Consider the following 17,975-nt stretch of genomic DNA (forward strand, 5'->3'; position numbering starts at 1 on the left):
TATGCTTAATTTCTTACTGGTTCTTTTCCATTTATTTATTATTATTATTATTATTATTATTATTACTATTACTATTATTATTTTGGCATTCTTACTTAGATCCTTAAAGGTCTCACAAGTTCCTTGGAGGTTTCTAAAAGATTCTTGGAGTAACCTTATAACTGTGATTTTGAACTCTATATCCAGTAGTTTGCCTTCCTCTATTTCTTTCATTCATGACATGTTTCTTTGTCTCCGCATTTTGGCTGCTTCCCAGTATTGATGAAGTGGCTTTGTGTCGTAGGTGACCTATATGGTGTAGTGGCTCAGCCTGTTCAATCATCTGGAGTGGACACTCTTGGTGCACCCTTTCGTGGGCTGGGTGCACAATCTTGATGTAGTTAAGCGTTGATTGCTGTTGGTACACTGGGAGGAATTGACCTCCATGCCAATTGGCTGTGAGGACCCCCTGTATCTATAATGGAAGAACTGCTATGCTAGAGACACCCTTATGAGGCAGAACTTGCTTCAGTGGGGCTTTGGTGCTCACTGATTCTGCCTCTTGAGTGTGTCACTTATGGATATGAGAAGTTGAAATCTGGTATCGTCTCACACTGACCACTAGATATACTGTCTTCTGGATTTCCAAGGAAGTGCAAGTCAGCTACTGCCTGAGGCCTCCCAGCAGGAGCTTCAGAGAGATCTGCAGGTTTTTCCTCTTTGCTTGGGGTTTGGCAGTTTTGGAGCTGACTAACCCAGCTGCAGTTTGTTAGCTTAAGCTGCAAAAGGGCAGGCCATTCATATGTAAAAGCTGCTGCCCACAGTTTGGGTGGGTTTGTAAATTGGGTAGGGCTGGGTCTCAGGGAATCACCAGGTGTATCGAACAGTGATGGCTGCCATTCAGCCATCTCTGTGTCTCCAAGTCTCAGCATCCCATGCCCCAGTGTAATAAACAATGATTCTGTGAACACCTCTGCAAGAAAGTCACCCTCACTTTCCGACCTGATGCCAGACAAGCTAGCTTATCGCCATATGAGCCTGGATCCCCAGAGTCTAGTAGGAAACTATAGTCCTGAGTTTGTATCTCCTTCCCTGAGCAGTCCAGAGTTTGTATCTCCTTCCTTGTTGAAACAAACAAACAAACAAACAAAAAAACAGTGCACCTAGTCGCCAGCCCGATTTGCATGCCTCTGTACCTCTGCTTCTCCGTGCCTCTGCACATCCTACTTGTTCTCAATGCGATTTTTTCTTTCCTTCTAGTTGTAGAACTTCTACTCAGCCAGCTTTCCCATGGTTTTGGGTGATAGTTGTTTTGTTTTTTAATTGTAGTTTTGGTGTAGTTGTGAGAGGCAGCACGTATACCTTATGCAGCCATCTTGGTTTCTCCAGTATGGACATTTTAATGGTGTTGATTCTATCCATGCATGGTATGCTCTTCCATCTATTTATGTCTTCCTCTATCTTTTTTCAATGTCTTGTAGTTTTCTGAGTAGAGGTCTTTTACGTTTATTCCTTAGTTACGTTTATTCCTACATATCTTAATATTTTTTTTGTTTTGGTGTGATGGTAAATGGGATTACTTTTTTAGTCTCTCTTTCTGTAAGTTCACTGTAGGTGTATAGAAATATCATAGATTTCTTGGCATTAATTTTGTATTCTGCTACATTTCCAAATTCATTCATTAAGTCTAATCATTTTTTGATGGAGTCTTTAGGGTTTTCCATGTAACGTATCATGTCATCTGTGAATAATGACAGTTTTATCTTTTTTTTTCCCCCCCAATTTGGATGCCTTTTATTTATTCTTCTTGTCTGATTCCTGTGGCTAGCACTTACAGTACTATGTTGAACAGGAGTGGTGAAAGCAGGCATCCCAGTCTTGTTCCTGTTCTTAGGGGAAATGGGTTTAGTTTTTGCCCATTGAATATAATGTTGGCTGTAGGTTGTATTATATGGCTTTTATTATGTTGAGGTATGATCCCTCTATTCCCACTTTGCTGAGCATTTTTATCAGAAAAGGGTGTTGGATTTTGTCAAATGCCTTTTATGCCTCAATTGATATGATTATGTGATTTTTGTCTCTCACTTTGTTTATGTGATGTATCACATTTATTGATTTGCAGGTATTGCACCAGCTTTGCATTCCTGAAATAAATCCCACTTGGTCATGGTCTATGATCTTTCTAATTTATGCTGGATCCAATTTGCTAGAATTTTGTTGAGGTTTTTAGCATCTATTCCCATGAGGGATATTGCCTGTAATTCTCTTTTTTTTGTGGTATCTTTATTTGGTTTTGGGATTAGGGTAATGCTGGCTTCATAGAAAGAGTTTGGAAGTGTGCCTTCCTCTTAAATATTTTGGAATAATCTGAGAAGGACTGGTTTTAGTTCTTCTTTGAATGTTTGGTAAAACTCCCCTGTGAAGCCATCTGGTCCAGGGATTTGTTTGCTGAAAGCTTTTGATTACTGTTTCAATTTCATCAGTAGTTAGCCTATTCAGGTGTTTTTTTTTTTTTTTAATCTTCCTGGTTGAGTTTTGGAAACTTGTATTTTTTAGGAATGTGTCCATTTCAGCAAGGTTTTTCAGTTTGTTGGAATAGAGTTGTTCATAGTAATTTTTTAAATAATTCTTTGTATATCTGTGGGGTCAGTTGTTACATCACTTCTTTCATTTCTGCTTTAATTTATTTGGGCTCTTGCTCTTTGTTTCTTGGTGAGTGTGGCTAGAGGTTCATCCATCTTGTTTATCCTTTCAAAGAATTAGCTCTTGGTTTCATTGATGTTATGTTTTTTGTTTTTGGGGTTTTTTTGTGGGGTCTTTTTGTTTGTTTGTTTGTTTTTTGGTCTTTATGTCATTTATTTCTGCTCTGATCTTTATTATCCCTTTCCTTCTGGCTACTGTGGGCTTTTCTTGTTGCTCTCTTTTTAGTTCTTTAAGTTGCAAGGTTAGATAATTACCTTTTTTTTTTTTTTTTTTTTTTTTTGAGATAGGCCTGTAGAGTTATCAACTTCCCTCTCAGCACTGCTTTTATTGTGTCCCATAGATTTTGGATTATTGTGTTTTCATTGTCATTTGTATCCAGGATCCTTTTGATTTCTTTTTTGATCTCTTTGGTAACCCAATCCTTGTTTAAATAGCAGGCTATTTAGCCTCCAAGTGTTTTATTTTTTTCATTCTTTTTATTGTAGTTGATTTATAGTTTTATACCATTATGGTCTGAGCAGATGCTTGTTGTTTTCTATCTCCTTGAATTTGAAGAGACTTTGCCTATATCCTAATATTTGGTCTATTTTTGAAAATATTCTGTGTGCACTGGAGGAGAATGTATATTCTGTAGCTTTGGGGTGAAATGTTCTAAAGATGTCAATTAAATCCATCTGATCTAGTGTCTCATTTAGCATTGCTGTTTCTTTGCTGATTTTTTGTTTAGATGATTTATCCAGTGGTGTCAGTGGGTTATTAAAGTCCCCTAATATGACTGTATTGCTATTGATCTCTCCCTTCATATCTTTCAGAAGTTGTTTTATGTATTTGGGTGCTCCTTTATTGGGTGCATATATGTTTACCAGAATTATATCTTCTTGTTGAATCACTCCATTTAGTTTTATGTAAGGGCCTTATTTATCTCTTATTATGGCCTTTACTTTGAGGTCTATTTTATCAGATGTAAGTATTGCAAGCCCAGCTCTTTTCTCATTTCCATTTGCCTTAAAAATATTTTTACAGCCGAAACCAGTTTGGCTCAATGGATAGAGCGTCGGCTTGGGGACTGAAGAGTTCCGGGTTCGATTCTGGTCAAGGGCATGTACCTTGGTTGCGGGCATATCCCCAGTAGGGGGTGTGCAAGAGGCAGTTGATCGATGACTCTCTCATCGATGTTTCTAACTCTCTATCTCTCTCCCTTCCTCTCTGTACAAAATCAATAAAATATATTAAAAAAAATATTTTTACATCCCTTCACACTCAGTCTGTGTGAATCCTTTGCTCTAAGGTAGTCTCTTGCAGACAGCAAACATATGAGTCATGTTTTCTTATCCATTCAGCTACTCTATGTCTTTTGATTGGTGTATTTAATCCATTTACATTTAAGGTTATTATTGATAAGTACTTGTTTGTTATCATACTTATCCTTAATATTTGTGTTTCTTCTTGCCTTTCTGTTTTTTTTTTCTTTTTACAGCAGTCCCTTTAGCATTTCTTCCATTGCTGGCTTGGTAGTGATAAACTCTCTTAGCCCTTTTTTTGTTTGTGAAGCTCTGATTCCACCTTTAATTTTGAATGATATCCTTGCTGGGTATAGTATTCTTGGGTTGCATCCATTGCTTAGCATCACTTTGTATATTTCATTCCATTCCTTCTGGCCTGGAGTGTGTCTGTTGAAAAATCCATTGATATTCTAATAGGAGATCCCTTGTAGGTAACTTTCTGTCTCTCTCTGGCAGCCTTTAACCCTACCAGACATGAGGCCCTGAACCTAACTGTCCCTTATACCTGGGCTGCTGAGCGTTAAAGAGAAAAAATCAGCATAGAAAAATATCAGTTACATGAAAAAAGTGGTTAGAATAAGATGGAACTTGGAGACATTGTAGAAAATAGGTCTACCTTTCATCTAGCACCAATATTCCACCTTTGTGTGCCAATCCACCCTGCAGGATGAGCTTATTTTCACACAGAGGTACTTCTTGCAAAGTGAGCACCAGATGTTGCTCTTCACTTTCTTAAATGAATTGTCTTTGTAAGACACTCCAGTATTTTGCTTGTTGTACCTGGAGTGCTTTTCCATGTACACAACACAGATATGATTAGACGATGTCCCAGGGGAATCTCTGGAAAATTATTGCCTGGTGTCATCCATTGAAGGCAAGGTTCCTTTTGCAATGGGCTGATGTCCTATATCCACCAATAAGTTGCAGGCTCAGTTTCTGAATATATCTGGTGAAATAAACTGGCTTTTTTGAAGCAGCTTGCTGCTTTGAAGCATACAAGATATAAGAATTATAACTGTCCACATAAAAATTTTTATGAAAAGCTGCTGGGGCCAGCGGTAATGACGATGAGACTGGTGAAGGAGGGTCATCTGGTCATTTTTGTCACAGCCACCCATATATTTATTATAGTCCTTCACCAACTGTGGCATCTGTATTTCTTGCACACTGCCATCTTTATTTTTTCTGTTTATTAATACATTTTGAGCTGGATCATGGTAGTTTGTGATCGGCTTTCTATCCTACCAAACTAAACATGTTACACTTTCTTGGCATAGATAGCGATTGTCACCTCTAGCAAGTTTTTTTTTTACACTTTTCAGTAACTTAGGAAACTGCTTCTTGTTTTGCTGCAGGGTTCCCACAATTCCTGTGTGTAATTCTGACAGTGCATATTTAGCAAGGGTTACAGAGTTGTAGAACCAGTCCATGACAAGCACATGACATTTATTTTCCATTGTACATGAGGTCAGGAGACAAACGACTGTATTTCCTACTGGGCCCAAGTCTTTTATAGGCCTTGGTGCAGCACCAGTGTAGATTTCTGCATTCAAAATGTAGCCAGTCTCACCTTCACAGAGAAGGAAAGACTTGGTGCCCCACTTTGTGGGCTTATCCTTATATATTGCTTGATGGCCAAGTATATTTTTGTCGGGATTATCCCCTCATCTAGGCTCAAATGTTGCTTTGCAGATAGAAGTGGAGAAACTTGGGGAGCAGACTTACTAAGAAATGCCTAACTTTATATATTCTATCTTTCTTATCAATATCTGTGTCTTCCTCATCAATTATGTGTAAAAAACTCCAAAGGGCCAAGAATCTGTCTCAAGTCATAACATTTTGAAATCTGGGAGTAAACCCAACAAAGTCAGAGCCCTCATTTGTCCAATAATCCCCATAGCTGGGTTTTATACTTAAGTATTCCATACAGGTCCTCAGTCCAAGAAAAGCCTTTATTTCTTCCACTGTGGCATTCTTGAAATTTTTGGCATTGTAGGATTTGGGCTTTGCTATATGCAATTGATGGGCCCGAATATTGGTTTTCTCTGTCAAATTTTGCCAGAAAGTATCATCCAAAAACAAGGATTAAAAAGTCAATCAGTTCACTCTCCTCTGTGATGAATCCAGGAATGATCACTGGGCCTTTACCATCCTCATTGAAACTCAGATCTGTATTTGCTGATATAAAATTCTTTGTCCAACCTTCATCACTAGATCTCCCCCATCAGCTGTTTGAGGAACATGGCCCCCTTCTCTTATGAGGAGACTCTTGAACTTTATAGATCTAGCTCTAGATCTATAAAGTTCAAGAATCTCCTCATCGCTCGAGTTCTCACTGTCTGTGTCACTTGAACTGGAAACATATTCTTGATTAAATTCTGACTCCTCAGAGTCTGAATCAACCAAAGTATCGATTACCTGTTGGACTATGATAAGCCTAGACCTACTTCGCTTTCCTGTTGAAGTGCTTGGTTCATCAGCAGCTCATTTCATTGTGAATTTTCAAAAAATTTTCACTTCAAACCACACAAAATCAATTCAAACTCATGGGGGCAGACATTTGCAATGGCTAACCATGAGGTTTGACCATGATTGGTTGGTTATTCTTAGCTTGTGATGCATTATTTTCATGTACTAGGCAAAGTACCAAAAATTAGGTACAGCAGTATAGCTGCAGATTCGCAATTACTGAAATATTGGTACGGCAGTCTGATAACATTAAGAATCTTACTTTGTCATTGGTGTTTGCTAATGTATCTTGTCTTTGGTCTTTTGGGGTTCATCTTGTTTGGGACTCTATGTGCTTCTTAGACTTTGTGTGCGTTTTTTTTGTTGTTGTTGTTGTTGTTGTTTTTTGGGTTTTTGTTTTTTTTTCTTGCCAATATTAGGGAAGTTTCCTGTCATTATTTCTTCAAATAGGTTTTCTATTTCTTGCTTCTCTTTCTCTCCTTCTGTTATCCCAATTGTGCAAATGTTGCTTCGTTTTGTGTTGTCCCAAAACTCCCTTAGGCTTTCCTCTTGCTTTTTAAGTCTTCTTTCCAGTTGTTGCTGAGTTTGTGTGTTTTTTCCTACCTTGTCTTCTAATTTGCTGCTGTAGTCTCAGCCCCTTCTAGTCTACTGTTTAAGCCTTCCATTGTGTTCTTTATTGCAGCTATGTCATTCTTCATCTACTCTTGGTTCCTTTTCATGTTGCTAACATTCTCATTCAGATCCTTATAATTTTCATTGAGTGTGGGGGCTTTTTGTCATTGAGTCGTGTGTACTTGTCATCCAGACATTTAAACATCCTTATAACCATTACTCTGAATTCTTTCTCTGATATGCTGCTAGCTTCAATTTCATTTAACTCCCTTTCTGGTGATTCCTCTTTTTCTTTCATTTGGGGATTGCTTTTTTTTTTGCCTTCCGATGTTTTGCTGTAACGTTTTAATTGTAGATCTGATTGCTTTGCTATCCAGTTTCTTTTGGTGATGGTGATCTCTCATATCTCCTGAGCTTGGTAATCTAGTGTAGTTCTGTACTTGAGCTATTTGGGTTCTCTTGATGTAGGCCTGAGAGCTGGAAAGGTGCAACTTTGGTGCTAAGAAGTCAGTATCCATGGAGGGGGGTGTCCCAATTTTTGCTGTCTTGCACCCTTGATTGAAATCACATGTGTCCAGTGGGGACTCATAATGGCACCCAGGAACTGTTGGGGAGATGGGACTCAGGAAGTCTGTGCTCTGGAAAGGTATGACTGTGGTGTCCAGAGTTCTGTACTTGTGGGGTAGGCAGACTCAGCTTTTGCTGCTGCACCTATGGTGGCAGGCATGTGCTTCCAATGGTGGCTCACAGGGGCACCCATGGTGCATTTGCCAGCAAGGGGCATTGAAGAACTCTGAAGGGCCCTGGAACTGAAGCTGTGTAATTAAGGCATATGTGGACAGGTATCCAAGATGAGTGAATTCAGAACTTCTACTGCCAGGGGGGAGTGCGTCCCTCTTTGTCTAAGATCACACCCAGCGAGAGCTCACAGTGGCCCCCACAAGTGCCCTGTGGATATGCGCTGTTTATGGCCTGCCCTGTGGAAATGGGTGACTGTGATGGTGCATTTGCTGGCACAGAGCTCTATGCACTCTGAGGGGCCCTGGCACTGAGGTTGAGCAGATGGGGTGTCTATGAGCAGTTATTCAGGAAGAGGGAATTCACAATTTCTACTGACAGGCGGGGAGTGCATAGCTGTTTGTCCAAGATGGCACTCAGAAGGGGCTCACAGCAGCTCCCCAGAGCACCCTGTGGATAAATGGGCTCAGGGGACCTTCTCCTTGAAAATGCACGACTTTGGCAGTCCCTTTGCTAGCGCAGAGCTCTGATGCTCTCTGAGGGGCCCTTGCACTGAAGTTGCACAGCTGGCAGTTATTTAGGAAAATGAAATTCAGAATTTCTACTGTGGAACAGAGCCCCTTGTCTGTACAAAATTACACCCAGCAGGGCTCCCAGTGGCTCCCAGGCACTGCCTATGAAGTGATGTGCCCTGGATGCCTGCGCTGGAAATGCAGGAATGTGGTGTCCAGAGTTCTACCACTGGGGGAGGGGGAAATTGCACTAACTGTTGCCAGAATGGTGCACCTTTGAAGGTGGAGGTCTCAGGGTCTGCTGGTCTGTGGGTGGGGCAGCAGGATTTTGGCTGGAGTGGCTTCTGGGTCACGGGCAGTTCCAAGGCCTGTCTGGGTGGTGGTGCTGATGAGTTCCTCAAAAAAGGCCGTTCTCCCCTTCAAGATGGCATGGGTTCCATGCCCGAGTCCCATATTCCTACAGTGGTGATAGCCTCTTCCGACCCAAGAGAGCCTGGACTGCCAGCCCCTTGCTGTTCCTGTGGGAATTTAACTGTCCCTCACTTACACACACATCCAAACATTCTCCTTTCATCCCCTCACTTACTCACTTCCTCTCCCTCCCCTCCGTCCTGCCAGCTGTCATCTTATCTGTCCCAGAATCTATTATTATTTAATCTAAAACAACTGACTAATGAATTCATCTTTGAAAAGTGAATTAACAAATTAATGATCATCTTTTTTGATTATCTTTTATAATGATTATCTTTTTTGTTTTCTGAATTAGCCTAACATGTGCTATGTTTTCAAAAGAGCTTGGTCAGTGTCAAACCAGGGTCATTGAGGAAAAGTGGCAAAAGTGAGGGTTATAAATACCTGGGGACCAATTTTGAAAAGTATTCTAGGTCACACTAAGTAATTTGGGTTTGATCTTAGAGGCCATCTGTGGACATATCTTTGGAAGTCCTTAACAACTCTACAATAATTTCTTGATTATTTTATTTGAATAGCAACTTTAAAATATAATGTAGGCATGCTTTGGATGATCTATGACCAATGTCCTAATTTGTATCTGTGTCAACAACCCTTAATGCTGAGAAATACTGCTGTAGTTAGTGAAGGTTAATGAGATGAGAAATAGATAGGGGGACTCAATCTATATCTATATCTATATCTATATCTATATCTCTATCTCTATCTCTATCTCTATCTCTATCTCTATCTCTATCTCTATATCTATATCTATATCTATATCTATATCTATATCTATATCTATATCTATATCTATATCTATATCTATCTATATCTATATCTGTCTATATATGCCTAAGCAACCATTATGACCGAATAACTGGAACAACCAGTCGCTATGATGTGTACTGATCATTAGGGGCCAGATACTCAATGTAGAGGCTGCTCCCTGGTGGTCAGTGTGCTCCCAGAGCCAACCCCGGGCCAGTTGGTCCTCATTGGTCCCTGGTGCTAAACCATTCATACAGACCTGCTTCTGGGCCAGGGTTGCATACATAGCAGAGCAGCTCCCTTGCTGCAATTTATTGAAAGTCGGCTCTTGATATTAGGGTTTGTCTTGCTCCTGTCCTCTCCCATCCCTGGAGGCCACCTTCCCACCACAATAGTAGTGCAGAGGAGGCAGGAAACTGTGTGGTGCTCAGGACAGTGGTTTCAATGTCCAGCATTCATTCCTTCCGCACCCAGCCCGGTGACTGTCACCTCCTTTCCAGACCCTGCCAGGGCCTTTGGGCCCGGACTCAGATGGGGACCCAGGGGTGGGTGGTGATGGATATGGCCTCTTTCCCCTGGGGGCCAAGGGCCAACTTACCTTGTTCTTTCCTCCATCTACAACCCCACCACCGTGCATGAATTCATGCACCAGGCCTCTCATAGTAAATAAGACACCAAGTGAAGGCCAATGTATCAAAGATTTTAACATAAAAAGTGAAACACAATGTATTAACTACTAAAAGAAAACAGGGAAGAATGCTATTATCGTTTAAGAATGGTGAAAGGCTAAACATGACATCAAACCCAAAAGTCACAATTGAAAAACATGACATGATCAATTGCATAACAAATAACAACTTCTAAAAAAGTAAATAATAAGCCAGTATAATTTTTCAGGAATTGACCAGGCTAATGCAATGCCTTCCCCGAGGACACTGAAAACTCATCTTCCTGCACAACTATTACCTCCATCCTTCTGGGAGAAAAACTGTAAGGTAAGTTTGAAACAGGAAATAGTCAGAGATAAATATTCCTCCTAAGAATATTGTGTTAGAACAATGGTACAGTCATCCTCATGTTGTGTCTATGAGGAGCACCAAGGAATCAATCATAAGACCTGCAATTATCTTCCATGTTCTTCATCTCTCATTGATAAGGATGGGCTTAGTTTACACCTACATGAAGAAGAGGGAGAGGACCAACATCTATTAGCCTTCGTTCTGAACATCCTCAGCTCCTCAATAATGCCATAAAGGGGAGTAAAGATGACCACAATACAGCTCAGAGATGTCACACAACTTGTCCAATGATAAACACCTGGAAAATAGAAGTATGGGCTGCAAATACAGCTCTTTCTGACCTGACAACCCATGATCTTTTCACTACTCTATGCTGCCTACTCTATGCCTCCTACAACCACAACATGCTTCTTAAACTTATACTCTGTTGGCCTGATCCTAGCCTTGAGGTAATGAGTATTTATTTAAGTTATCAGATTTCATTGGTGGAATTTGTAAGATTCCACTATCTTGTAGGGGAATTTGTAAGGGATCCACTATCTTCTCACTTTAATTCACTTGTAGATAAATTGTCTCTTTCAAGCTTCTAAGGGTGCTTACAACTTCTAAACATTCTGAGACCTGATATAAAAACCAAATAATTTTACCAAATTTTTGTCAGCATAAAAATTATTTTATATATTGAAGTCTATAGGAGTACAAATTGGTTTTTACATACATCTTATTTTTCAATTACAGTTTACATATAATATTATATTAGTTTCAGGTGTGTAACATAGTAATTAGACATTTATGTTACTTACAAAGTCGTCACTCAGATAAGTCTAGTACCCATCTAACATCACATAATTGTTATAATATTATTGATTATAATCCCTAAGCTATACTTTATATCCCCACTAGAGACCCGGTGAATGAAAATTTTTGCACTGGAGCAGGGGTGTCCCTCAGCCTGGCCTGCCCCTTCTCACATTCCTGGAGCCTTCAGGGGCAGGAGGCCACCTGGTGATCAGGGAAAAGTGATGCCCCATTACACCTCTGCTGTGCCAATGCTGACAGTACAAGACTCAGCTGGCCCTAGTTACCTGAGCCTCATACAACTCTGGGTAGCTAGGCAGCCACCATCTGAGGCTTGCCTATACCTCAGGCCAGCACTGGGTAGCTGAGGGGCTTAGGGCAAGGACAGCCGCACCATGTGCCAGCCGCCCCCTGGATGGGCTAAAAGGACTGTGGGACTTTGGCAGGGCTGAGGAGACTGGGTGTCGCCATCTGTGGCTATGGGCACCGCCACCTTTGTGATGGTGTGATGGTCAATTTACATATTTCCTCTTTATTATATAGGATTTCTTCTTCTTCTTCTTCTTCTTCTTCTTCTTCTTCTTCTTCTTCTTCTTCTTCTTTAAAGTAGGGTAAGGATATGATCTATTTTAGGTTTCTCAGAGATTTGGCTAGCAGCTGTGACAGAGCAGACAGCAAGTGGGACAAGCGGAGGAATGGATGGACTCTCCATATATGTTGAAAGTGGGGCTGAAGTTGCTGTTATACAAGCTATGGGGTGTGAGAGTATGAAAAAAGTCTGGGATGAGTTGAAGGGTTTTGGCTGAAGTGCTGAATGGATTGGGGTGAACTGAAGTGGGAAGAGCACAGAACAGCAGATCTTCTGGCCTAGTTGCTCAGTGGAGTCCTGGGCCTCAGCCATGTCTGGGGATGAGAAGATTGACTCACAGGAAATACACTGTAATCAAGGTCGGTATGATTTTTGTGGTGAAGGATATTAGTAAAAGACCTTTGAGATGTTTATTTTGCTTTCTTTCCACTGCTCATCCTGTTATTTGGATCCCACAACCACTTCTCCTAATGAGAAAAGTCCTGTGCCTCCTCATCTCCATTCCCAGAGCTGCAGCCCACCCCCATCTGGCCTGTCTTCTCTGTAACAGTGGACAATGCACTTAGAGGAGGAGTGGGGGAGAGCCCATGTCTGTTTTTATAACTGGCAATTTGTCACATCATGAGTTGGTCCCTAAAGATCTCATTATAACTCTTTCAGAGCCCCAAGAAACCATTTGCTGACTTGTATTCTAAAGAAGTGCTCACCTACAGAGAATCTGTAGAAGTGCTCTTGGCAATTAGCCAAAGGAGACATTGACTTTCCCTCTCCATGCAATAGTTCTGTGCCTTTTAACAGTCTTGTTAAAAGCCACACCTTATAGTACCATCCCTGGGTGTATCTAGAGCCTTAATCACTCTACCTTGCACATATTTTTCTGTAGATCTAGGTCCAGGGGGGAAAATGACTAAAGACCAATGTCAATATATTGGTAGTGTAGACAGAACCAGAACTGAGTTGGGGTAACAGTAAAACACCATAAGATCTAGGTAAGGTGTTCTGAGGACAGAAAGGTGAGAGTACTTCATTCCTTGACAAGGAGGGTTGGCAAGGGTGACAGAGGAGATGATCATGAGAAGTAAATAGGAAATTTCCAAGAGATGAGAGATGGGAGAGCATTCCAATCTACCAGATGGGTAAGAGCCATGACTCCTTTACTTAAAAGGTAGATTTAAGACGAGAAACGAAGCCTGAAAGGCTGCCATGCTAAATGTTTGGACTTGAGTCACATAGAAGAATTTGAACAATAAAATGAATGAGCCCATTTACATTTTAGAAAGATCCCATGGGAACATGCTAAAGGAGGGGCAAAAAGAACTGGATTCCCTAGCCAGTTTGGCTCAATGGATAGAACATCAGACTGTGGACCAAAGGGTCCTAGGTTCAATTCCGATCAAGGACATGTACCGAGTTGCAGGCTCCTCCCTGGCCCTGGCTTTGGTTGGGGTGCATGCAGGAGGCAACCAATCAATGTGTTTCTCTCTGTATTGCCTTCTTCTTTTCACTTTCTCTAAAAATTAATGGGGAAATATCCTCTGGTGAGAAGGAAGGAAGGAATGAAAAAAGGAAGAAATGAAGGAGGGAGGGAGAGAAAGAGGAAGGAAGGAAGGAAGGAAGGAAGGAAGGAAGGAAGGAAGGAAGGAAGGAAGGAAGGAAGGAAGGAAGGAAGGAAGGAAGGAAGGAAGGAAGGAAGGAAGGAAGGAAGGAAGGAAGGAAGGAAGGAAGGAAGGAAAGAAGGAAAGAAAGAAAGGAAAGGGGAGGGGAGGGGAGGGGGAGGGAGGGGAAGGGAAGGGGAGGGGAAGGGAAAGGAAGAAAGAAAGAAAGAAACTGGGATAAGACTAAATGAATGTCAATGAGGAGATGGTGGCAATAGTTCAGAAAAGGAATTAGGAAGACTTAAATTAGGATAGAGAGGTTAAAGGAAGTCAAATACATGATGATGGAGACTAGACTTTGGGTGATGAGCACACAATGGAGTATACAGATGATGTATTATAGAACTGTATACCTGGAATTTATATAATGTTATTAACCAATGTAATCCTAATAAATTTACTTTTAAAAATAAAATTTTAAAATTAAATATGGGCAGTAAGGAGATGAATTGCAAATGTAAAGAAAAGACAGAATCTATGTACTTGGTCAAGGATTGGTTTGGAAGAGTTCAAAAAAGAATCATCATGATTTTGTGATTTTAATTGTTTGGTAGTGGTACCATTAATGAAAAAAGTGAATGAAGGAGAAAAGTAAGTTTATCTGAATATGAATTTAATCTTGAGCCCATTAAGTATGAAATGCCTGAAAGGCATTCAGGTATAGATATAAAAGCATGTAGCTTAGGAGAGTGGTATGTGTTGGGAACAAATCTGTCATAAATATGTGAAATTTAGAGCAACAGAAGAAGGTGGCAAAAGGGGTGAACAAAATGAGAATAAAGATAGGCCTCAAACAGAGCTCTAAAACCCCCCAACATTTAAATTAAAGGTTTTAAAGTTTCAATGATCACAGACCCTGCTGAGAATCTGAAATAAGTCATGTCTTCACTTCTGTCAAACTACACACCTATACAACATTTTGCTTGCTACTTAAAGGAGAGGCACAGTCCTATTGATGTCCATCAGTGTAAAACCTTTTGGTTTAAGAGAGGAATGGCAGATAAGACCCTGAAAACGATGGCTACAAGATTAGAGAACTGAAAAGTAGTGCTACTGTGGAATAAGTGACCAAAAGGAAATTAGAAGCTGGCTTAGAGACAGATTACCCAGGGCCTTATACATCAGGTTGAGAATTTTTACTTAATTTTAAGAGCAATGAACAGATATTGAAGTTTTACCCAAGGGAGCTACTTGATCAGATTTTCATATTTACAAGTTTTTACTGGCTGGTATAAGATGAGTGGAAGAGAACAAAAATGTATTTGTGGCCTTTAAAACTTGGTCTGTGAACACAGACAGATGCTACTATGCACATTAAATGCTCAATTTATAATTTTTTTTCATTTACATTTTGTTTCTTCCATGTCTTCTGACCACTTTAGATAATTTATGTGGCAAGGAATGTCAAGGATAACATGGTGTCCTACTACTATTTTCAGAAGATGAACAAAGCACTCCCAGACCCAGGAAGCTGGGATCAGTACTTTGAAACATTCCTGTCAGGCAAAGGTAAGCCAAATGGAAGGAACCAGTCTTACCCATGTCTGCGGAGGATAAATTTTCCTCATAAAATTCTTCTTTCTATAAAATTCTCTCCATGAAATTCACTCACAGAAGAAACTCTGATTATAGGGGGTGGAAGGTAAGAGGCAACATTTCTGAGAGTTGTGGCATAGCTCTGGTTACTTGTCACTGGTGGTCAGTGTATCTATGCCCAATGACAATATGTCCCATTAATAAAGCCAAAACTGTACTGTAGGGAAAGCAGATATAATAAAAGTTGGTTCCAACTCTAAACCTATACTAAATGCTTTACATGCATTTGCTTGTTTAATCTTTACAGTAATAATATCCATAATTCACAGCTGGTGAAATTGAGACTGAGTTTACAGAACTGATGATTACCCTGTTAGCAAGAGTAGGGAATAGAATTTGAACATAGGCAAGCCTCATTAAGCTCAAATCCTGTGTATTTGGCTGCCATGTCTTCCCAATTACCTACATGTTCTACTGGAGAGAAAGGTTTTATGCATGATCAAGTTTTCTAACCATGACCATCATGAATTGGTAACATGGTGGCCCATGGTGCTTTGAAGTAACAAACTACAATCATGCTTCCAGTGTCAAAAGTAAGTTACCACAAGATTCTTGATTTTTTCTAAATCTCAAATACTATTAGACCATTTAATGAATCAGTCCTGCCCCAACTGATTTGGCTCAATGGATAGAGCATTGGTCTATGGACTGAAGAGTCTCAGGTTTGCTGAAACCGGTTTGGCTCAGTGGATAGAGCGTGGGCCTGCAGACTGAGAAGTCCCAGGTTCAATTCTGGTCAAGGGCATGTACCTTGGTTGGGGGCACATCCCCAGTAGGAGGTGTGCAAGAGGCAGCTGATCGATGATTCTCTCTCATCGATGTTTCTAACTCTCTATCCCTCTCTCTTCCTCTCTGTGAAAAAAAAAACAATAAAATATATTTTAAAAAATACATCAGTCCTTCTCCTGAAGAACATTAAAAAGTGATTAAATTGTCCTAGCTGGTTTAGCTCAGTAGATAGAGCAGTAAGCCTGCGGACTGAAGGGTCCCAGGTTCAGTTCTAGTCAAGGGCACATGCCCAGGTTGCAGGCTTGATCCTCACTCAGTAGGGGGTGTGCAAGAGGCAGCCAATCGATGATTCTCTCTCATCATTGATGTTTCTATCTCTATCTCTCCCTTCCTCTCTGGAATCAATAATATATTTTTTTAAAGTGATTAAGTTATTGAAACTGGGTAATGGGTCACGGACAGTTATTATACTATCGCCTCTACTCTTGCATCTATCTGAATACTTCATAGGAACAAGATTTTTCAAACATTAAAAAACTAATTTAAGCAAACCTTGTCAAGTTTATACCTTTTGGGAGGTATAATATAAATATAAGAGCAGATTGTTTTCTACTCTGCAGTTCAATTGGCAGCTTCACATGATTAAAACCTAAGCATTTGCACTATATTACTTGATTATTTAAGCTCAAAGTTAATGTCTGAAATCCTTTTGCTAATTATTTATGTTGATCTATGAAGAAATAATTGCCTTTTACAGTTCTCCTATAGTTGAATCTTATACCTCTAAAATAATTATGAATAAATTTGATAAAATATTATTTTACATGCCTGGCCAGTGTAGTTCATAGGTTGGGCGTGACCTATGAATTAGAAGGTCATGATTCAGATTCTGGGTCAGGTCACATGCCTGAATTGTGGAGACATGTAGGAGGCAGCTGATAACGATTGTCTCTCATCATTAATGTTTCTACCTTTCTCCCTCTCCCTTTCTCAATAATCAATACAAATACTTTTAAAAGTATTATTTTCCACGAGTCCACAGTAAAGTGTAGAAATATGCCTTTAATTGCCATTTGATTTCTGTAATCCTAAATGGCAAAAACTATTATTGCTATAATTTGCTCCTTATAAGATATCTAGAGGCCCTTGAACGATATTAGTGCAAGAATTAGGCCTTCCTTCCCCTGGCTTTGCTCCTGGCCACACAGAAGCCGCAAGTCCTCACTTTCAGCCGTAGCACCACTCCTGTAGCGCCCTCAGCACCCTCCCCCTCTCATAGCAGGCATCCCACCCCACTTACCTGCTCCACGCCTGCATATACAAATTAACCTTCCATATTTGTTGGGTTAATTTGCATACTCACTCCTGATGAGTGTGAGCATAGTGGAGGTAAGGTCAATTTATATGTTTGTTTATTATTAGGTAAGATTTTGAGAATGATTCATTTATACCCTAAGATTCTTTTGCTGATTTAATGTCTTCAGCAAATTTCACAGTGGATGTTCTAACAGTGATGTCAGATGCTTTTTACAAAGAAGTGACCTATTAATAATTGAAGAATTTGAGAGCATGGGACTGGGCTGAGGTATAGATGGATCTTTCTAAATTAGAGCTTAATCTTGTCCTGTGTGAGGTTAAGTTGTACACCATGCTGAAAGTGAGGTTAAGTTGTACACCATGGAAATCAAAACCTTGGAGGGTCCTCCTCCACAAAGAGAGAGAGAGAAAGAGAGAGAGAGAGAGAGAGAGAGAGAGAGAGAGAGAGAGAGAGAGAGAGAGAGAGAGAGAGAGAGAGATTGAAGAGAGAGAGAGAGAGAGATTGATTTGGGGTTTTCCCAATTATCTCCTAGTATCAAATGTCATCCATCTGCTGATGACCCACAGATTTGCACTTCTATTCCTGGCTTCTGCCCTGTGTTGGATACATAGACCCAGCTGCTTCCTTGGCATCTCCATTTGGATGACTATGAGGCATCTCAAACTTCACACATCCAAATCCAAACTTTTATCTTTCCTTCTGGAGACTTCCACGTCTTAGTTAATTGTGACTGTGCTTAAGTTGCTTATGCCTA

At 40.3% G+C, this 17,975-nt stretch overlaps 1 protein-coding gene across 1 annotated transcript in view; it reads left to right on the plus strand.

Annotated features, from left to right (window-relative positions):
- LOC311616738 (sulfotransferase 1C4-like) overlaps positions 1–17,975 on the plus strand; it is a gene marked incomplete at both ends in the record, with an annotated part of 41,086 nt that overhangs the window by 9,317 nt on the left and 13,794 nt on the right. The window contains 2 exons of the mRNA XM_084872513.1: positions 10,415–10,512; positions 14,961–15,087. Coding sequence (XP_084728639.1) covers positions 10,415–10,512; positions 14,961–15,087 — 225 coding nt within the window. The remainder of the gene's footprint in view (positions 1–10,414; positions 10,513–14,960; positions 15,088–17,975) is intronic.

This window comes from Pipistrellus hanaki (assembly GCF_964339955.1).
Source record: "Pipistrellus hanaki genome assembly, chromosome: 2".
In the NCBI taxonomy this organism is placed as follows: domain Eukaryota; kingdom Metazoa; phylum Chordata; class Mammalia; order Chiroptera; family Vespertilionidae; genus Pipistrellus; species Pipistrellus hanaki.